The 23,294-nt window shown below is 40.4% G+C and overlaps 1 protein-coding gene across 11 annotated transcripts in view; it reads left to right on the top strand.

Annotated features, from left to right (window-relative positions):
• The window catches only part of NTAQ1 (N-terminal glutamine amidase 1), a 37,232-nt gene extending 14,938 nt beyond the window's left edge, over positions 1–22,294 (top strand). For 9 of the 11 annotated variants that reach the window (XM_033929867.1, XM_033929872.1, XM_033929873.1 and 6 more), the window contains 3 exons: positions 3,773–3,897; positions 5,982–6,050; positions 21,738–22,294. In XM_033929867.1, the coding sequence (XP_033785758.1) occupies positions 3,773–3,897; positions 5,982–6,050; positions 21,738–21,862 (319 nt within the window). In that variant the 3' untranslated portion in view covers positions 21,863–22,294. The remainder of the gene's footprint in view (positions 1–3,772; positions 3,898–5,981; positions 6,051–21,737) is intronic. The other 2 variants (XM_033929875.1, XM_033929874.1) reach the window with 1 other exon arrangement.
• The last annotated feature ends 1,000 nt before the right edge of the window (positions 22,295–23,294 follow it).

The following is a 23,294-nucleotide window of genomic DNA, read 5'->3' as shown; positions in this document are numbered from 1 at the left end:
TAATTCAGTTGATAGATTAGTCTGCTTAAAATAGGTTGTGATACAGTGGTGTAATTGTAGCCATTTGTAATGATGAGCGGACTCTAATCCAAAAGTAGTAATTAACACATTATAATCTATGAAGTTACGATCTAGCATCAAGTGGCGAATCGCCCATATTCCACGCTTGCGCCAAGATTTCCCTTGTATCTGTAAATGAGGATTTCGCCACAATGATGAATTTGTGGTAGCATTCCATTGCAACGGAGCAAGGGTGTCGACTTCATGAAGAGCCGCTGTAGTAGAGGCTAAAATCCGATTGTTTCTGGTGATATTATCAGTAGCAGCAAAGGAAGTATATTTCAAATAGGTCTTGTCGAATAGCTTATGTTCTAATTTCAACCATGCAGGCATTTGTGCGGTATTAGGTTCCAGTAGCCACTGGGACCCTTGTCTGCATAAAAAATCCAAGTGGTAGTTGAAAGTTAACCCCTCCATTTTCTTTAGTACATTTCAATTTTTTCAGAGCTATACAAGGCACTTTGTTATTCCATAAAAATTGAACCATATTAGATTCAAATTTCTTGTAAACCGATGCTGGAAATAGGAAAGGAATCATGGATAGCACATACGTGATTTTCATTACTAAGACCATCTTTATTGAGTCTAAGCATCCCCAACATGATAGTTTTAAAGGCGTCCATCGTGTAATAGTAGCGTGAATGATTTGTGAGATATAGGCGACATTATATTCCTGGGTCTCCTCGTGTGATGTTCCAAAGTATACTAATGTGGTGTATTTGGATTTTAGCAAAGCCTTTGACATTGTACTACACAAACTTCTAATAAATATACTGAGGGCCCTTGATATGGGCCCCAAAGTGATCGGACTGGGTCAAGAACTGGTTGAGTAGAAAGTGACAGAGCATAGTGGTCAATGGAGATTGCTCTGAGGAAAGGGATGTTACCAGTGGTGTGCCTCAAGGTTTGGTTCTTGGGCTTGTTCTTTTTAATATTTTTGTAAGCGATATTAGTGAAAGTGTGTAGGATAAGATTTGCCTCTTTGTGGATTATACCAAAATCTGAAATAGAGTAGCCCCCCTTGATGGTGTGGTAACAATAGGAAGGACCTAGCAAAGTTTGAAGAATGGTCTGAAAGATATAGAGATTGGAGTCAGTCCAGAGGAAGGCTACTAAAATGGTTGGTGGCTTTTGTCATAAGGTTTACCGGTATAGGGACAGACTTGAAGATCTCAATATGTATACTTTGGAAGAAAGGTGAGAGAGAGGAGATATGATAGAGATGTTTAAATATGTACTTAGTTGGCATAAAAGTGCATGAGGCGAGGCTTTCATTTGAAAGGAAGCTCCAAAATGAGAGGGCATAGGATGAAGTTAAGAGGCGATAGACTCAAGAATTTAAGGAAATAACTTTTTTATAGAAATGGTGGTAGGTGCGTGGAATAGTCTCCCAGTAGGGGTGGTGGAGACACTGTGTCTGAATTCAAGAAAGTGTGGGACAGGCACGTGGGATCTCTTAGTGGATGCTGCAGATGGGCAGACTGGATGGGCCATTTGGCCTTTTTCTGCCATCATATAACACTAATTCTTATTACATTATAGTCCAAAAGTTATTCATGATGAATCTTAAACAGAAAGCTATCAGATTTTTCCTCAAAAAAATATTTTATTTAAAAATCCAATTTAAATCAAATCCGATTTTTAAAAAGAAAAAAAACATTGATTTTTATCCATTCTATGCTGCAGTAACTTACTCCCTTTTATGAAGCCGCAGTAGGGATTTTTTTATTATCACAGGCTGCGGCAGTAAAAGCTTCAATGCTCTTAGGAATTCTATGAGCATAGAAGCTTTTACTGCTACAGCCGGTGATTAAAAACCCCTAACGCAGCTTCATAAAAAGGGGGGGAGGGTTCTTTGTTTTACAAGTATCTTTTGGAGATCCCTCACTCTTGAAGTGACTATAAGTAGTGTCTCGCTATCAGCAGTTGACAGCTAGAACACAGACTACCATGCACCAGCTGTCACAGGCCACTCCTCTGCTCTGCCCCACCCTTTTCATGCTCACTTCTTTGTTAAGCAGGTAACAGGTTTTTTGTTGTTTTTTTTTAATCACGCTGGCTTATTTATTAGCACATTAGAGCACAATGCAGGCCTGTACTAATGTTTAATGTGCGGTAAAACTCATGCTGAGTGCTTGCATAGCTTAGTAAAAAAGCCCCCAAGTGATTCTGTTATAGGGGAAAACACCCTCCAGGGATTCAAGACAAAGTTAGACAAGTTCCTGCTGAACCAGAACATACACAGGTAGGGCTGGTCTTAGTTAGGGCACTGGTTTTTGACCTGGGGGTCACTGCGGGAGGGGACTGCTGGGCACGATGGACCACTGGTCTGGCCCAGCAGCGGCAATTCTTATGTTCTTATGAATGGGAAGACTTGCACAAATTTGGGGTTAAACACAATAAATTAAGGGGTCTGTTTGTTTGTTAAAATTTGATATGCTGCCAAATCTTTAAAACACAGTTCTCAGCGGTTTACATCAATACAAAATTATAAAATAAAGGAGCGCCATTAAAAATGGGATAGCATACAAAGAACAAACACGTATTGTGGCAGTAACATAAGTTTGTCAATTATACATTAATTGGCCATACATTGTGTTATTTGCCAGTGTAGATTAATACAAAGAATTAAGAGGCTAATGTACATTAAATAATGAGCACAAAGCATTCAGATGCAAGGAAAGTAGCTTATTATTCACAATGAGTAATACAGCTTGTAGTAAAAGTTGCAAGCTACATTATTCTTGAAAAGTTAACAAAAGGTAGTGTTAATTTTTTTTCTCCTGGGAGCATTAGCCTGCTGATGTACGTGCCAGTGTTCCTGGGGATGCTCTGAAAGGGGCCAGTGATTTGTCTGAAATACACTTCCACTTCTGTGTCTTTAACAAAGGCAATCGGATCATCTCTCCTTCACACCAGACAAACCTTCCTCAATCTCTCAAAAAAAGAAAGCCTTCCCCACCCCCCTCCTCATTTCCTTTTTAAATTTTCAGAATATCCACTTGACACAACCCAGCACACCCTCAGCCCTTGCCAGGATATCCATGGTGTGTAATGGTGTACAGGATCAACCTCCCTAATGCTCCTGCATGATGTGTTGTGCCTTCCACTTGAAAGATGATACCTTCAGGCCCCCTAGTGCTAGTTATCTTTTCTGCAGGCTGCCGTAATTATCTGAAGGTAAGAGCGGGAGGCCAAGGGGGAGCTGTAGGATGCTGCAAAGAATGCCTAAGCACTGCAGCACTTCCCAACTGACCCTCTGCCCTCGCCCCCTAAAGCAGGGAGCGGCAGTGGATAGCCAGCAAGAGGCAACGCTGTTGCTCCTGCTTTAGGAGACATGAGGCATGGGGAGGAGGGTCGGTCACCTTTTTTTTTTTTTTTTTTAACGAATCGATTCAGTGAATCAATTCAAATTGGAAATCGGGCAGGATTAAGATAGAGTGGTGGTATGGTTGAAGAAATGGACTGAGAAACCTGGGCAAGAGAGAAGCCTGGTCAAGTCTATTGTGTCCCCTCCCAAAGAGCTTACATGTAGGTAGAAACCTTCGGCAATGGGAGATATTGTACTTGGTAAATTATCACCACTGTTCAGTGCTGCATACAGTACAGTAGTGCTATGAAATTTTAGTAGTAGCATTATTTAATTAGTATTGCATTGATTGTACAAAGAAAGTCTGACAATTCATCTGTTTTGGGTTATATTTTTATTTAGAAAACTGAGGGTGATGCAAGGGGATCTATATCTGAAGACTTTTGCTTCTGACCGATCTCATATGAAATACACCAATGGGAAATGGAGGAAGCCTCCTCCCCCTTACCCTTGCATTGAAACTTCAGGTAATTTAGTTTCTTCCCCCTGACCCTTGAATTAAGACTATAAATAATATTGTCCTTTTGGATTGTTTTCACTATTAAAGACTGCACAGTGCTGTGGTTTTAAGATTCATGCACAAGCCTCTTGTGTGTCAGAACTGACAGGTGAAAGGCATTTTTTATCTTGGGGAGTAAGGGTTGATGACAGGAAGGCATATCTCAGAGGATTTTCTCCTGGACTGAGAGAGCACACATTGGTCCAGGACTGAGAAAAACATATCTATACAGTGAGGGAAAACAGATGAAAGCTTTTGCCTAGACTTCATGTTGTAATGACTGGCGGAGTGTGTGGTGCAGTGGTTGGATCTACAGCCTCAGCACCCTGGGGTTGTGGGTTCAAACCCTACACTGCTCCTTGTGACTCTGGGCAAGTCACTCAGTCCTCCATAGCCCCAGATAAAATACTTGAGTACCTGATTGTAAACCCGTTTAGATAAACCTTGATAGGCAGTAAATAAAACACCTAATCAACTTGAAGCAAGCAGGGTCAGTGTTTGTATGAGCTAATTCATACTTACTAACATTGAAAAACGATCTCCAATATAAATGCTGGGTATAATGCCACAAATTCACCTTAATTTTTCAAAAACAAAGGGAAAAGGCCTCAAAAGCCACGAGGTGCAAATTTACACCAGGGCTATGAGAGACAGATAGACGATTTATCGGCTCCCCCTCATACTTCGATCATCAGCCAGAAAAATCGTTGATTGAAGACCCTTATTGGTAGAGTGTAATGTTATCTAAAGTTCAAAATTGCAAATAAAAAGCTTAGTGGAAAACAAACTGGACTTATCTTTATGTTGCTCTACCCTTTAGTACTGCTGTTCACAACTGCTGCTTCTGTCCAGTGAATGAACACTGGAAAAATAATGCCGACAATGGCCAATGTTTTACGATGTTACACAATCGTTTCCTCAGGGCTCTATGCAAAAAAGGACAAGACTTAATAAAAACTCGTACAGCCTGTCCAAGTTATTCGAATAAAAAGAAACATTACCTTGATCACTGTTTGATGTGTTAGTAGCCTGAGCCAATCACTTGAAGACAAGATCATGATTGGCGTTTGTTTATTTAAATCAACGCTGTGGTGCCATGTTTTTCACCTAGATGCGAGTGAGTGAGCAAATGCCTTTTGCAGTTCAAGGTAATGTTTCTTTTTATTCGAATAACTTGGGCAGGCTGTACGAGTTTTTATTAACTCTTGTCCTTTTTTGCATAGAGCCCTGAGGAAACAATTGTGTAACATCGTAAAACGTAGGCCATTGTGGGCATTATTTTTCCAGTGTTCATTCACTGGACAGAAGCGGCAGATGTAAACCGCAGAACTAAAGCAGTAGAGCAACATAAAGATAAGTCCAGTTTGATTTCCACTAAGCTATTTATTAGCAATTTTAGATAACTTTAGATAACATTACACTCTATCAATAACGGTCTTCAATCAAGGGTTTTTCTGGCTGATGATCGAAGCATGAGGGGGAGCCGATAAATCATCTATCTGTCTTTCATAGCCCTGGTATAAATTTGCACCTTGTGGCTTCTGAGGCCTTTTCCCTTTGTTTTTGAAAAATTAAGATGAATTTGTGGCATTATACATAGTAAATGATGGCAGATAAAGACTTGAACAGTCCATCCAGTCTGTCCATTAGCATTTATATTGGAGGTCATTTTTCTATATTAGTGGTTATTATATATTTCAGTTCCTCTATTTTTGTTGTGATTTCTAATTCATACGTAGCCATAAAAAGTATAGTCCTTGAACTTTCCACATCCTGGGTGGGCTATTACTTGTTTTGAAACCTTGGGCTCCCTCCAACTTTTCCGAAAACAACTGAAAACCTGGCTTTTCTCTAGCATATAACATCTCTTCTCCTGTTTACATTCCTCCTTTTCTGCATGCTTTTGTAAATCCTTCTCTTCTCTCTTCCTTATTTTTTACTTTGTAAACCGTGTCGAGCTCCACTTCCGTGGAGATGATGCGGTATATAAACTTAAGGCTTAGTTTAGTTTAGTTTGAAAACCTACAATGTGATTCTTTCATTATCCTGCAGAGGGCTGTATTTCCTTGCAAGACTTTTTTGCTGTTTTAGTTCATTTAGCTCAGCTGAGAGAGATTTCAGGTAATACAACTATTCTTTCTTACTCTGCTATTCCTGTGTTTACTATGCAGTTACAAATTTATCTAGAAACCATCTGTTTGTGCCTTTTTAAAACTTGAGCCTGATAATTATGCTGAAGTTTTCTCAAATCAGAAATGCAAGGACATAGACCCAAGATGATTTTCTTTTTTGCATGCTCTTGGCTGCTGTCCCATTGTTGCACAGATGTCACGAGTGCAGAATTGAGAAATGCAATTATCAAGTAAATCCTCTAAAAATAATTTTGCCTTGCTAAAGAACTTTGTCTGGAAGCAGCTGTGTGCTTTATAGCTGCACCTTGCTACCTTGGCCAAATAAATAGGGTTACCAGATTTTGCATCTGGGAAAAGAGGATGCAAACCTCTTCTCCTCGGGCCAAGTCTGGTGATGTCACACGCATGCATGCGACATCATCATGGATCATATTCTATATAATCCCAGTCTAATTTAATTGGTGACAGTTTTCCAAATGCAGTTGCTTCTAAGGATGCAGGAGAATTCTAATGGAGCATCTTTAGGAGTTTAAAAATTAACATAAATGAGCATTTTTGATAGCTCAGAGGGCAGCTTGGTTTTTTTGCTAGTACACTAAAACCTTAGTTTGCAAGCATAATTCATTCCAGAAGCATGCTTGTAATCCAAAGGACTTGTATATCAAAGCAAATTTCCCCATAGGAAATAATGGAAACTCAGACAATTCGTTCCACAACCCAAAAACTTTATTACAAAATACTATACGTACTCGTATTGCAAAACCTCGCTCATTTAGAACAATCACTATACTCTTGCAGCATCAGAGAGAGAAGAACCATCGGATAAGTTGTGATGTGCGTATACTGTATGGACAAGTTGTGATGTGCGTATACTGTATGGACAAACTGCCTGACCACCCTTATCTCATCTGCCCCATCTTACTCATCCTTCAGGAAATCTCTCAAATCTTTCCTCTATGACAAATTTCTAGAACCTCCCCCATCACCAAATAATTAAAGACTACCATCCAATAACTGATACTAGTTGTCTTCCTGACATTCTCCACCCTGCACTGGTTTTGTACACTGCTTTGTTCTTTATAAAGCCTCTCGCACTGCCTCTCCACTATATACATATCTCTGCTGTATATGTACTGTCTCCTGTATGGTAAATCTACATGTTTCTTTGCTGTATAAATACCTTTACTGAATATGTACAGTTCGCATTGTATCTTCGCTGTAAATGTACAGTCTCTTACACTGTAAACCGCTCTGAACTGTTTGTGGTACTGCGGTATATAAAAATAAAGTTATTATTATTACTTGTATTTTTTTTTTTTAATCTTTATTCCTTTTTATTTCTCTCAACAAGTGTACAATAATATTACAATTAATTCACATAACTCACTTGACATTCTTACACAATATTATTATACATGTTTTAATTCCCCCCACCCACCTCCCATCCCTTCCCATATCAATAAAATAATCTATCCAAACATATACATACTTAGTCATCCCTCTTCCTTAATACAATTAATCATATTTTAACCTATCCCTCCCCCCACCCTTTCTTCCTCAAACTCTTTTTTCATTTTATTATATACATTAATGCACAACAAATACATCTCATCATAGTACATATATCACCTAATATTTCATAACAACATATTTCCAATAATTTTACTCCCTTTCCTTTTCTATTCATACATATATACCATGTTTCTTATATCCATTAATCAGTTGAAATATACCGCTATTTAATTGGATTATCCTATCCCCCCCACCCACCCCCATTTCTACAAATTATCCCCTAAGGAAAAAGAATAAACCTTAATCATTATAATATTCAATTAATGGACTCCACACCTCCTGAAACCTTTTAAAATGCCCCCTCTGTACTGCAAGAAATCTTTCCATCTTATACATATGGCATACTGAGTTCCACCAAAAACTACAATTCAGTCTAGAACAGTCTTTCCAATTAGTCGTTATTTGCTGAATTCCCACACCAGTAAGAATCATCAGTAATTTATTGTTTGCTGCAGATATTTGGCATTTAGCCCTCATGCACATTCCAAAAACCACTGTGTCATAGGACAATGCCACATGACTCTCCATCATTAGGTTAACTTGATCCCAGATTGATATCCAAAATGCCTGAATACATGGACAATAAAATAAAAGATGGTCTAAAGTTCCAACTTCAATTTTACAATGCCAGCATCTATTAGACTTAGAGCAATCTAATTTTTGTAATCTAGTAGGGGTCCAGAATGCTCTATGCAACAAAAAGAACCATGTTTGCCTAATAGATGCCGACATCGTACCTTTAATTCTCCAAGACCAAATACGTGGCCAATGAGATGCATTAATCTGATGCTTAATCTCAATGCTCCAAATATCTCTTAATCCATTTTTTGGTTTCTTATTCAAATAATTAGATATAATTTTATACCACTTTGCGGCCTGGTGTCCCAGAAAATCTGCCTGGAAACATAAGAATTCTAAGCTGTAATGATCATTTAAAGATTTCCATTCAGGGAACCCCACCTGAATAGCCTGCTTCAATTGCAACCACTTATAACTTTGTTTTTTATTCAGACCATATTTATGTTGCAGTTGTGAAAAATCAAGCAGCTTACCATTATCAATTACTTCCGTTAAGGATCTTATACCTGCTTTAATCCAATCCTTCCAGACAACCTTAAACCCGCCTATTTGTATCTTGGAGTTTACCCAAATAGTCTGTTTCGATATTAAAATAGAATCAGTAGTTAATTTGTCTACAAATCTTAATGTTTTCCAAGTATCCATTAATACTCTATTGTCTTTACGTATTCTAGGCACTTTTATACCAAGCAGAAGATCAAGCCTAAGTGGAAAGATAAGTGATCTCTCCACACGTAACCACTCTGGTAGTTGTTCCAAAAGCTCTGGGAGGACCCAATACATACCTTGGCGCATGATATAGGCCTGATGATACCTATAAAAATTGGGAAAATTTACCCCACCCTCCTCAATTGGTCTTTGCAAAGACACTAGAGCCACTCTTGCAATTTTACCCAGCCAAATAAATTTAACCAGAATACTATTTAATTTTTTATAGAAAGACCCCTGAAAAAACACTGGTATCATTCCCAATTGATAGCAAACTACAGGCAAAATCATCATTTTAACAGTTTGAACTCTTCCCCACCATGACAAATGTAAAGGATTCCATTGCTCACACAACTCTGTTACTTTTTGTAATAAAAATTTTTCATTTATTCTCATTGTCTCTTCGAGTGTTTTATTCAACCAAATACCTAAGTACTTTATTCCATCCTCTTTCCAAATAAAAGGGAAAGAATCAAGTATACCTTTTGTACAATGCACATTTAAAGGTAAAATCTCTGATTTAGTCCAATTTATTTTGTATCCTGAGAATTTTCCAAATGTATCTATTACCTCCAGTAGACATGGAATTGTTGTTTCCGGATTCCTCAAATGAAGCAAGATATCATCTGCATAAGCGGATACTTTATATTCCACTCCAGCACATGGAATACCCTGTATGTCCTTTGCCTGTCGAATAGCTAACAACAAGGGTTCAAGAACTATATCAAAGAGCAAAGGAGATAATGGACAACCCTGTCTAACTCCCCTCTGCAATTTAAAAGCATCTGAAAAATTATTATTTATGTATAAACGAGCAGTTGGGGAGCTATACAGTGCTTGAATCATTTGTATAAATCCGGATCCAATACCAAACCACTCCATAGCTTGATACATGAAATTCCATTCTACACGATCAAAAGCCTTCTCAGCATCTAGTGATACCGAAAAAGCCGGATCATTAATTTGTTTTGTTAAATAATACATCTGAAATGCCAGTCTAGTATTATTAGAAGAGTGTCTTTGAGCAACAAATCCAGTTTGATTCATTCCTATTATATGCGTAAGAGCTTTAGCCAATCTTAATGCTAAAATCTTAGCTAATAATTTACCATCTACATTTATTAAAGATATAGGCCTGTAGTTTGAAACCAATGTTGGATCTTTATTTGGCTTTGGCAAAACAATAGTTAAAGATTCTGCCATAGTGCCTAATATACAACCTTTATTCAGTTGATCCTGATATAATTTTAATAAATAAGGTAAAAGGGAAATTTGAAATTCTCTATAAAACTCTACCGTAAATCCATCTCCACCTGGAGCGGTCCCAGCTCTAAGGGATTTCAATGCCGTTTGTAATTCTTTTAGTGATATAGGTTCATCTAAACTTCTTTTTATATGATCAGGAACCTTAGGACCTTCAACTGAACTCAAAAAATCCAACCCATCTTTCTCTTTATTTAAATAAGACTCAGAAGAATACAGCGACTTATAATACTTCAAAAATTGTTTTAATATACTTCCAATTTGAGAATGAGAATTCCCTAACTCATCTTTAATTATACCTATTTTCTCCTTCCTTTTTTTTTTTTAAATAATTTGCCAATAGTCTTCCAGCCCTATTTGCACTACCATAATACAACGTTTGCTGAGTAAAAATATATTTCTTTACTAATCCAGAGGAAATCTCATTATATTCACTTTTTTTTTAACAATATTTGAAATGTAGCTTGTTCCCATTTGTTAATCAATTTTAATTCTAAATTTTTAATTTATTTTTCCAAACTTACAAATTGCTTCCTTAGTTGTTTCTTTTTATATGCAGAATATGATATAATTTGTCCTCTCATCGTTGCTTTGAAAGCATCCCATAAAATTTCAATCGACATTTCCTCTAAATCATTAAACAAAAATATTCACTAATTTTGTTCTGAAATTCTGTGCAAAATTTAGAATCGGCAATCAATGTATTATCAAACCTCCATACAGGTTTGGAATTATCCTGATCTACTAAGTTAACTTCTATCCACACACCACCATGATCAGATATTACTATTGGTTCTATGTCAGCTTTTACAACTTGCTGTACCATCTGATCTGAAACAAAAATATAATCAATTCTTGAAAACGATTGATGAACATGTGAACAAAATGTAAATTCCCGATCATTAAAATGAAGAATACGCCATATATCTTTTAAATTAAATGATTGTATCAAATTATCTAATCCCATTGATTTCATAATTCTACTAGGCTTTTTATCCATTATTGGATCTATAACAGCATTGAAATCCCCTGCCACCACTAAATTAGTAGTAGCCAGTGGCAAAATTAATTGTTGTAGAGATTTAAAGAATTCACTTTGATTCGAATTAGGGGCATACACATTTAGTAACGCCATTGTATTATTGCCCATGCTCATGTCAACAAGTAACCACCTTCCTTGAGGATCTGCTTTAACCATATTAAATGTTGCTGGACATTTTTTATTAATTAATATTGCTACTCCTGCTTTCTTTTTTTATCGCTGGTGCATATAAACATTGCTTTATCCAATTATCTGACAGCTTCATAGACTCTATTCCAGACAAATGTGTCTCCTGCAGAAAACAAATATCTATATTTTGTTGCTTAATATATGACAATACCTTTTTCCTTTTTATTGGATGATTGAGGCCATTTACGTTCAAAGAAAAAATGTTAAAACCCATTATATAAATAAAATATAATATACAAATATATCCTACTCAAACATATATTATAAACTTTTCCTTTTCCCTTAAACCAAAATACAAGCTTACCCTCCCTCCCCACCTTCTCTGTCCCTCCCAAATACCCATCCCCCTCCCTCCCCACCCCCTCATAAATGAAGACTTCGAAACGCACATACTGACTGTGTAAAAGAAAAACTCCCCACAGGCAACATCATACTTAATCTATCCGCTTCTTATTAATCTATAACTTCTTATTATTAATGAAAAGACAAAAATATATATATATATATATTTTTTTTCCTTCTTTATTTCTTTAATTTTTTTTTTCCTTTTTGTATTTATTTTTATTTATTTTTTTAATTTCTTCCTCTTCTCCTTTTCCTCCTATCTTTTTTTTTTTCCATCTAACCCTTAGTATCTCATATAACATACAAGAAATAAAAACTTCAATCTTTTATATGTATTTCCCAAACCTTCCCCATTACTCTATAAAAAATCTATTAATAACTTATAAATAAATTTCAAATACATTTTTATATCTTTTATTATATTTTTTTCCTTTTTTTTTTCCTTTTCTCTTTTCCCTTTTTTTCCCCTCCTCACTTATATAAATAACCCTTTACATTTACCCTTCAACCCCTTTCAAAAATTAGAATAATCATTTAACACATTAGTCATTTCCATTTTTCCAAGAATTAGACAGCATTTATATATCATCATTCATATTTCTCATTTGAAGAAATCAAACCTATGATCTTCTCTCTTTTATATGGATCAGGAGTCCAGACTATTCCAATTCAGACGTTCTTCATTAAACTGTCTTTACCAATCTACATCCATCAGATCACTCGGCAACTTTCTCAATTCCATTGACCACAAAGCTCAATCCAGAATGTTGTCAATCTCCACAGGTAAATTTCCTCTAGCTCAGTCCATTATACTGACAATCCTCATGGTTGAATTTCCTCAAACTCAGTCCAAAATGCTGCCAATCCCCACAATTGAATTGCTCAGTCCAGAATGCTGCCAATCTCTTCAATTAAATTACTTCCATCTCAAACCATAACGCTACCAGTCCCCATAGTTAAATTGCCTCATGCTCAGTCCAGAATGCTGCCAATCTTCACAATCAAATTGCCTCGAGCTCAGTCCAGAATGCTGCCATTCTCCACAGTTAAATTTCCTCAAGCTCAGTCCAGAATGCTGCCAATCTTCACAATCAAATTGCCTCGAGCTCAGTCCAGAATGCTGCCATTCTCCACAGTTAAATTTCCTCAAGCTCAGTCCAGAATGCTGCCAATCTTCACAATCAAATTGCCTCAAACTCAGTCCAGAATGCTGCCATTCTCCACAGTTAAGTTTCCTCAAGCTCATTCCAGAATGTTACCACTCCCCATATTTAAATTACCTCGAGCTCAGTTCAGAATGTTGCCAATCCCCACAGTCAACTGTCTCAAGTAATGGAAAATGACAGTTTTATATTCAAAAACCATACCCCACTATGAATAAAGTCAAATAAACATAACCTATGCATCACACTATTAAAACATTAACAGACTTCTCATTAATATTTTCATTTTAGGTATTCATCGGGCTTTCACATTTATCTATATATTCTTTTAACTTCTCTGCTTCTTCAAAACTGAAAGTTTTGTTGTTATGAGTCACCCGCATTATAGCCGGGTATACTAATCCAAACCTGGCACCCATTGCTCTCAATTGTGGGCGTAATTCTAATAGCTGTTTTCTTTTATATGCAGTTTCCTTGGCAAAATCCGGGACTATAAATATCTTTGCATCCTGACATTTCATATTTTTATGTTCCTTTGCTAATTTCAGGATCTCTTCTACTTGCTGATATCTAAGTAGCTTAAAGGTCGCGGTCCCTTTTGGCTGCTTAATCTCTTTGCTGGAATTCTGTGCGCCCTTTCTATCTCCAACGGAAACTTACTTTGAATTGGTAGAATCTTAGGTAGGAAATTTAACAGAAAAGTAATAGGATCACCCTTCTCAATCTCCTCTGGTAATCCAAGTACCCTCAAATTGTTCCTTCTTGCACGATTGGACAAATCCACAAAATCCCTTCTTAATGCTTCAATTTCTTTATGATCTTTTTTACACAGTACTTTTTCCTCCTCACATTTTTCCACCCATTTTTCTAAACATTCCATTTTCAAATCCACTGCATTTAACCTTTGAGTTAAACTCACTATCTCTCCTTTCACCTCCTTTATGTCTTTTGAATTTTCCAAAACGATATCTTTTATCGTTTGTATTTCTCTCATAAGATCTCTGTTATCAATTTCATCTGCTGGCAATGGCACTATCTGCGGGGAAGTGGAGTCAATTTTTGATCTTTTAACAGACCCCGAACCAGCTCCAGCCACAGAAGATTTACTTTGTCTGCCCGACGCCATTCTTATACTTCTTTTCTCTCACTAATTTTGTCTTTCCTTTAAACTTTTACCGCTATTATTTTAAATCAAGCTGCCTGTCACCATGGAGCTGTTTCCTCACACAGCCATCTTCGTTCGCCTCGAAGCCTATTACTTGTATTAAGAACATAAGCAATGCCTCGGCTGGGTCAGACCTGAGGTCCATCGTGCCCAGCAGTCCGCTCACGCGACGGCCCAACAGGTCCAGGACCTGTGCAGTAATCCTCTATCTATACCCCTCTATCCCCTTTTCCAGCTGGAAATTGTCCAATTCTTTCTTGAACCCCAGTACCGTACTCTGCCCTATTACACCCTCTGGAAGCGCATTCCAGGTGTCTACCACACGTTGGGTAAAGAAGAACTTCCTGGCATTTGTTTTGAATCTGTCCCCTTTCAACTTTTCCGAATGCCCTCTTGTTCTTTTATTTTTTGAAAGTTTGAAGAATTTGTCCCTCTCTACTCTCTCTATGCCCTTCATGATCTTGTAAGTCTCTATCATATCCCCTCTAAGTCTCCTCTTCTCCAGGGAAAAGAGACCCAGTTTCTCCAATCTCTCAGCGTATGAAAGGTTTTCCATACCTTTTATCAGATGTGTCGCTCTCCTCTGAACCCTCTCGAGTAACGCCATATCCTTCTTAAGGTACGGCAACCAATATTGGGCGCAGTACTCCATATGCAGACGCACCATCACCCGATACAACGGCAGGATAACTTCTTTCGTTCTTGATTATACCTTGAATTCTATTCGCTCTCTTAGCGGCCGCTGTGCACTGTGCCGTCGGCTTCATTGTCATATCCACCATTACCCCCAAGTCCCTTTCTTGGGTACTCTCCTTCAATAACATCCCTCCCAAGTTAAAATTTAATAAAATGTTTTGCTTGTCTTGTAAAGCACTTGCAAACCAAGTTACTTGCAATCTAAGGTTTTACTGTAGTACCTTTTTGAATTGTTGCCTAGTAGTTGATTTTCCTTAAAGCTTATAATCCTTCCCTGTAAGGGCTATATTCAAAGGAAAATTTGACGACATGCTGGAATGTACTTAGGGTGGGTACATGAGGAAGCTGGGGTCGTGATAGATATGCATCTGTTCTTGAAAGAGCAGGCTGGTCGGGGAATGGAGCTGTCCTGATTGAAGTGAAGCTGGGAGTGGAAATGTCCCCCAAAAAGTTGGGCACCATTTGATTTTTTTTAAAAAACCAACAAAAAACCTTTTATTTATCCAAAAATGGCTCAGAAACTCAATGACTCGACATGTACATGTTTCGGCCAAACTGGCCTGCCTTGGGAGTCTGGCGAGTCTTCAGACACAAGGATATATTTATCCAAATGCTTAATGTATAGACGCTGTAAATACAGCTACTAGTAACCAAATACATTACATTACATTAGTGATTTCTATTCCGCCATTACCTTGCGGTTCAAGGCGGATTACCGGGTACATTCAAACTAAAAGCAAGAATTACATTCAAAATTTGAAAGAATAGAATAAGCGATGATATAAAATTTTTAAGGTAATAAACAAAAAACAAACGTTGGGTAAAGAGTTACCAACTGGAAGTAGAAGTCTTTAGGAGATAAGAATGGGGTGAATTATATGGTTTTAGATAACATTAGGTAAATAGAAGAATATTAGAGAGTACTAAGGGTATAGAGAGTGTTGGATGTTGGGTTGGGATACAAACTTGCAATTGTGTATTCTGTTGAGGTATGCCGCTTTTGGTCCTGGAAACTGGAGAGGAAAACAGTGTTATGAAGGAAAACCAGTTCCTAGGACCAAAAGTGGCATACCTCAACAGAATACTCAATTGCAAGTTTGTATTTGGTTACTAGTAGCTGTATTTACAGCGTCTATACATTAAGCACTTGGATAAATATATCCTTGTGTCTGAAGACTCGCCAGACTCCTGAGGCAGGCCAGTTTGGCCGAAACATGTACATGTCGAGTCATTGAGTTTTTGAGCCATTTATGGATAAATAAAAGGTGGGGTTGTTTTTTGGTTTGGTTTTTTTTTTAAATCAAATTGTGCCCACCTTTTTTGGGGACATTTCCACTCCCAGCTTCACATCTTTGAGTTTGTGGATTTGGTTCTCCTGTTGTATACTTTGCTGTCCTGATTGAGCCAGAGATTGCTTGGCTCACCGACTACAGCATTGGAGGTTTGACTCCAGTTTCTTTTTTCATCACTTCTGGGTTCTCCCAGAAAATCGTATTCATAAGAGCATCATAATTGGGGAAGGGGTAAAATGCGGACCTCGGACCCGACGGACCTCGCGGATCTAAACCCGTACGGCCTTAAAAATCTGAGGTCCGTGTTCGTGGTGCTTGTAGTTTCTGTCACTGACAGACCTTGTTGAGATTTTTGCACTGACGGATCTGTCTCAGCATAGGGAGGGAAAAGTGTTAGGATCCGTCAGCGCTAAAAATCTCTTCGAGGTCTGTCAGAGCCAGAGACTAGTGCTAGAGGGCAGAGCAGAAGCCAAGAGAGCGGGGACATAGGTTTTGGATGTGCGTTATGGAAAAGAAGTCTCCAAACTCCAGCACGAGTCTCTGGCTCTGACAGACCTCGAAAAGATTTTTAGCGCTGACGGATCCTAACACTTTTCCCTCCCTATGCTGAGATGGATCGGTCAGTGCAAAAATCTCATCAAGGTCTGTCAGCGACAGAAACTACAAGCGCCACGGACACGGACCTCAGATTTTTAAGGCCGTACGGGTTTAGATCCACGAGGTCCGTTAGGTCCGTGTTTTACCCCTTCCTTCATAATTGCCATACTAGAACAGACCAAAGGTCCATTAATCCCAGTATTACTATACCATTCCATACAGTTTTCTTCTATACTGCAAATTTTGACTAGGATTCAATGCTGTTTACAATAAGACTTTCAATCAGATCATGAACATAAGAAGTTGCCTCCGCTGAGGCAGACCAGAGGTCCATCTCGCCCAGCGGTCCGCTCCCGCCGCGGCCCATCAGGCCCATTGCCTGAGCAATGGTCCCAGACTATCCCTATAACCTACCGCTACTCTTATCTGTACCCCTCAATTCCTTTATCCTCTAGGAACCTATCCAAACCTTTTTTGAAGCCTTGTAACGTGCTCCGGCCTATCACAGCCTCCGGAAGCGCGTTCCATGTGTCCACCACCCTCTGGGTGAAAAAGAACTTTTTGGCATTTGTTTTAAACCTGTCTCCTTTTAATTTTTCCGAGTGCCCCCTTGTACTTGTGGTTCCCCGTAATCTGAAAAATCTGTCCCTGTCTACTTTTTCTATACCCTTCAGGATCTTGAAGGTTTCTATCATGTCTCCTCTAAGTCTCCGCTTTTCCAGGGAGAACAGCCCCAGCTTTTTCAGTCTGTCAGTATATGAGAGGTTTTCCATACCTCTTATCAGTTTAGTTGCTCTTCTCTGGACTCCCTCAAGTACCGCCATGTCCTTTTTGAGGTACGGCAACCAATACTGAACACAGTACTCCAGATGCGGTCGCACCATCGCACGATACAGTGGCAGGATGACCTTTGTCCTGGTCGTGATACCCTTCTTAATGATACCCAACATTTTGTTTGCTTTTCTTGAGGCTGTGGCGCACTGTGCCGACGCCTTCAAAGACATGTCCACCATCACTCCCAGGTCTCTTTCAAGGTTACTTACCCCTAGCAGTGATCCTCCCATTTTGTAGCTGAACATCGGGTTCTTTTTCCCTACATGCATGACCTTGCATTTCCCTACGTTAAAGTTCATTTGCCATTTTTTGGCCCATTCTTCTAGCGTCGTTAGGTCCCTTTGCAGATCTTCGCAGTCTTCCATGGTTTCAACCCTGCGGTAGAGTTTGGTGTCATCCGCAAATTTAATAACTTCGCAATTTGTTCCCGCCTCCAGGTCATTTATAAATATATTGAACAGGAGCGGTCCCAGCACCGACCCCTGCGGAACTCTGCTCGTGACCCCATGCCAGTCTGAGTAATGGCCCTTCACTCCAACCCTCTGTTTCCTGTCTGCCAGCCAGTTTTTGATCCATCGGTGGACCTCCCCTTGCACCCCGTGTCTCCACAGCTTTTTAAGCAGTCTTTCGTGCGGTACCTTGTCAAAGGCTTTTTGAAAGTCAAGGTAAATGATGTCAATGGATTCCCCTTTATCCACCTATCTGTTTACCCCCTCAAAGAAGTACAATAAGTTTGTGAGGCATGACCTACCCTTGCAGAAGCCGTGCTGGCTCGACTTTAGCTGTCCATTGTTTTCTATGTGTTCACAGATACTGTCCTTAATCAGTGCTTCCATCATTTTTCCCGGGACCGAGGTCAAGCTCACCGGCCTGTAGTTCCCCGGGTCCCCCCTTGAACCCTTCTTGAAGATGGGTGTGACATTTGCAATTTTCCAATCCTCCGGGATCTCTCCAGTTTTTAAGGATAGGTTACATATTTGGCGAAGTGGCTCTGCTATTACGTTCCTTAGTTCCTTGAGTACCCTTGGGTGAATGCCGTCCGGACCTGGCGATTTGTCGCTCTTTAGTCTGTCTATCTGCCTGAGGACATCCTCTTGGCTTACCTCTAGTTGGACCAGCTTTTCATCCCGATCCCCATTTACGATGTCCTCCGGTTCCGGAATATTGGATGTGTCCTCCCTCGTGAAGACTGACGTGAAGAACTTATTTAACCTGTCTGCTATCTCTTTTTCCTCTTTTACCACTCCTTTTTTGTCTCCATCATCCAATGGCCCCACTTCTTCCCTTGCCGGTTGCTTCCCCTTCACATATCTGAAGAACCATTTGAAGTTTGTTGCTTCCCCCGCCAGTCTCTCCTCATATTCTCTTTTAGCTTTTCTAACCACACGGTGACACTCCCTTTGGTGTTCTTTGTGCTCCTTTTGGTTGTCCTTTGTTTGGTCCTTTTTCCATTTTTTGAACGATGCTTTCTTGTCACTTATCGCCTTTTTCACTGCAGTTGTTATCCACGCTGGGTTTTTTGTTCGGTTTTTTTTGCACCCCTTCCTGAATCTGGGGATGTACAGGTTCTGTGCCTCTTGCACCGTGCCCTTGAGTAGGGACCAGGCTTTTTCTACAGACTCCATCTTCCTTGCGCTACCGTTGAGTTTCTTTCCCACCAGTTTCCTCATGCCATCATAATTCCCTTTTTTGAAGTTGAGTGCTGTCGCTGTGGATCTTTTCACCTTTGATGGTCCAATTTCCAGCTTGCACTGGATCATGTTGTGATCGCTGTTTCCTAGGGGTTCTAGCACCGCCACCTCCTTTGCAGGTCCCCCTAGCCCATTGAGGATTAGGTCGAGAGTTGCATCCCCCCGTGTTGGTTCCGTGACCAGCTGTTCCATGAAACAGTCCCTCGTGGTTTCCAGGAATTTGGTCTCCCTTGTGCAGTTTGAGTGTCCAATACTCCAGTCTATCCCAGGGTAGTTGAAGTCTCCCATCACCATCACGCTTCCGCTTTTGCATATCTGCCTCAGCTCAGCCTCCAGGTCCTGGTCGAGTGCTTCCGGTTGTCCAGGTGGGCGATAGTATAGGCCCAATTTTATGTCTGATCCAGCTCCTCCAGGTAGCTTAATCCATAGTGATTCCAAGTCGTCCGCCCTTACTGTTGTTTCTATCCTGGTTGAAGGTATGGAGTCCTTTATATAAAGCGCTATTCCTCCACCCTTCTTGTGTGTCCTGTCCCTCCTGTAGAGTTTGTACCCTGGTATGGCCACATCCCATTTGTTGTCGTCAGTCCACCACGTTTCTGTGACTCCTATTATGTCCAGGTTCTTTGTATTGGCTATGACTTCTAGTTCTCCCATTTTGGCTCTTAGGCTCCTAGCATTAGTGTATAGGCAATTTAAGTCCTGGTTGTTTGCCTTTTCCGCTGGTTTTCCTCGTGGTTTGGCGCCCCTGCCAACCTCCTCATGGGTTGCCAGCCCCCGAACTTTGTTGTGTTCATCCCCATCCTGCGGTGTGTCTATGTTGTCCTCAGCCTGCTCCCCCATGTTTGGATGACCCTCTGGCTCCTGTTGCTCTCTCTTAATTCTGCTTGCTAGGTTCGTTTGTGCATTGGCTCCCTGCATTGCGTCCTTGTGTCCTTTTCCCAAAAGTTCCCTCTCAGTCCCGAGCCCTCTTTTACAAATTTCTGGTTCAGTATCCTTGTTTGATACTTTGGTCCGATGTGTCGAGGTCAGGTCGACTGTCGGCTTTCCCCTTCTCCTCAGTTTAAAGCCAAATCTATGCTGCTCTGGACGTTGCGTGCCAGCAACCTCGTCCCAGCCGTGCTCAGGTGCAGTCCATCCCTCCTGTAGAGCTTGTTCTTCCCCAAAAAAGTTGTCCAGTTCCGTACAAAGTGGAAACCCTCCTCTTCGCACCATCTCCTCAGCCAACCGTTTACTGCTTGCAGCTCGGTCTGTCTCTTAGCATCTGCCCTCGGTACTGGCAGGATCTCTGAGAAGGCTATCCTCCTTGTCCTCAGCTTCAGTTTCCTCCCCAGGATCCTGAACTGCTCAGTTAGTGTAGTCCTGTTGTAGCTCCTCCTGCTGATGTCGTTGGTTCCAACGTGGATTATCACCGCTGTCTCCTCTGTTTCAGCTCCGTCCAGGATTCTCTCTATTCTGTCAATGACGTCCTTCGTTCTCGCCCCCGGGAGACATGTCACTAGTCGGTCCTCTCTCCCTCCTGCTATGTGACTGTCCACTTCTCTCAGGATTGAGTCTCCCACTACAATTGCAGACTTCCCCTTCCTTGGTTGTCTCTCTGGTCTCAGGTCCGTGTCGCGATCCGCTAGATTTTCCTCTGGGTTCTGTTGGGTCTCTTTCTCCTCTGTCTGTCCAGCTCCTCCGCAAGGTCCTACTCTCATGGCGTCTGGTGGATTCTGTCCAATTGTTGGTTCCACTCCGATGTGCTGTTTGTCCTGAGCCGCCACCATCCTGCAGGCCTCCTCGATGAATTTCTCGAGATCTCTTACTTGCTCCGTGACGTGACTCTCTCCGGTGGTATCCTCCGTTGTCCAGCACGGTTCTTCTAAGGTGCACAGTCCTTCCAGCTCCTGGACCCTGGCCTGCAGTCTCCCGACCTCCTTCCTCAGGCTATCCATTTCCTGACATCGACCACATATGTACGCCTGCCTCCCGGAGGGGAGGTAGTCATACATATGACACTCGATGCAGTACACTGGGTAGCTCCGCTGGGTTCCTGCAGCCTCCATTTCTTTTTCCCTGCTCCTTTGGTTCCTCGGTGTGTATGAGTGGTGTCCGGCGTGCAGCTAGCTGAAAGGGTAGAGAGAGAAGAGAGTAATGAGAGAGAAAAAAAAGGTTTTTGCTGCTGCTGCTGCTATCTGGGCACCTTCTCAAGGCTCTTTCGCAAAGGCGCTCTCGCTAAGGCGAGCGCCTTTGCCGCTCTCCTTCGCCGTGCGCCGAACGGCTGGGCGCCGTTGGCTCCCTTCTTCTTATAGGGATGAAAAGCTTCATGAGAGAGAGTAGAAGGGTTCATGTTACTAGTTCGAGGAGAAAAGGTGTTTATTTGTTTTTTTTAACTCTTCTGAAGATTTAGTAAATGTGTATTTGTCGCAGGTGAAGTGGGAGGTTGTTTCTTGTGCTGTGTAGGACAGCTACTGCTTACACTTAAAGATGTACAGTACCTATCAGTCTGATAGGGGAGTCTTTGAGCCCGCTTTCATTTTTACTCTCTTTTATTCTTCTAGATTCAAAGATGAACCTGGATGACTTTATCAGTATGAATGGTGAGGTAGGGTGGGGCACTGTGTACTCACTCCCTGACTTCGTACAGCGCTTCAGCAGCCCAAGTTCACACCAGCATTCTCATTAAAGAAAGATGGCTTTGTTCAGTGTGCATTGGTTTTCTTTCTACGCAACTTTTTTAGGACATTTCATGTTTGTAAATGTTTTAGACTTTAGAGCCTAAGTTGTATGCAATGGTGCTATCTCAGTGGGGGGATTTGTGAAATAAATACAGATGTTTAAATAGGAATATTGTAAATTTAATTAAAAACAAATTGTGGGCTCTTATCATGGAAGAGTTTAGTAAATTTTTGGAGTAGGATCTAATGCTAGGTACGGCTGTTTAGGAACTGGCTTTTCAGAATATTGAAGATGAATATATTTTATCATCTGAAGTGGATTTATTATAAATCTAACTCTGTTGATGCATTAATGTGTCGTTCTATTCTGGTCTCACTTATCATTGGGGCCTACTTTTTTATTGAAGCTGGTTTAAAATGTAATAAAGTATGTTAATGGCTGTTCAAGGTAATATATAGAAATAAAACAAAAACATAAAGGAAAAAAAATACTTTTATATTGGACAACTTAATGTAGTATATGATTAGCTTTCAAAGGTAACCCCTTCTTCCTCGGATGAGAAATCTGCATCCTCGTGGCTCATGACTTCATATTGCCCTTGAAGAGTGGACTAACACGGTATCAGGTCAAAAACGCGGAAGACAAAGGCGCGCGCCGACATCTGAGCGCAGCGCGGAGGCGCTTGCCAAAGAAAATAACTATTTTTAGGGGCTCCGACGGGGAGTGTGTGGGGGAACCCCCCCCACTTTACTTTATATAGATCGCGCCGTGTTGTGGGGGGTTTGGGGGGTTGTAACCCCCCACATTTTACTGAAAACTTCACTTTTTCCCTAAAAACAGGGAAAAAGTTAAGTTTACAGTATAATGAGGGGGGTTACAACCCCCCAAACCACCCACCGCGATCTGTGTTAAGTAAAGTGGGGGGGCTCCCCAACAAAACCCCCTGTCGGAGCCCCTAAAAACTGTCATTTTCTTCGGCGCGCGCCTCCATCTTGCGCTCAGTTGTCGGCGTGCGCCTTTGTCTTCCACGGTTTTGTCTATGAACCGATTAACACAGCCACCACACCTTTTCACGCAATGTCAGTTCATAAATCTAGCTTTTTTAGGAGGGTGTAGATTTTTCATTTCAGCATTAAGTCGGTTTAATTTCACTGCACAACAAAGTTTTTGCTTCCTGAACACTGCTGGGTGTTTCTTATAGAATTTTGGGTGCTGATCATGAATATTACATCAAAAATTACCCATCACGTACCATTTCAGAGAAATCTTCAATTTTGTCGTGATTTTTTCTTATATTTGGATGCAAACAATTTTTTCTCCCATAAGTGTCTTATCAACAACGGTTTGTGCCGCCTGGGTATGTCCATGCATAAAATCTAGCCAGGTTGGAAGCTGTTTTATGGAAGATGACATCCTGGGCATGTCTGGGCAGGTCTGAA

Source organism: Geotrypetes seraphini, chromosome 2 (genome assembly GCF_902459505.1).
Source record: "Geotrypetes seraphini chromosome 2, aGeoSer1.1, whole genome shotgun sequence".
Lineage (NCBI taxonomy): Eukaryota > Metazoa > Chordata > Amphibia > Gymnophiona > Dermophiidae > Geotrypetes > Geotrypetes seraphini.
Note: the sequence above shows the minus strand (reverse complement) of the source record. Positions and strands in the feature narration are given on the sequence as shown.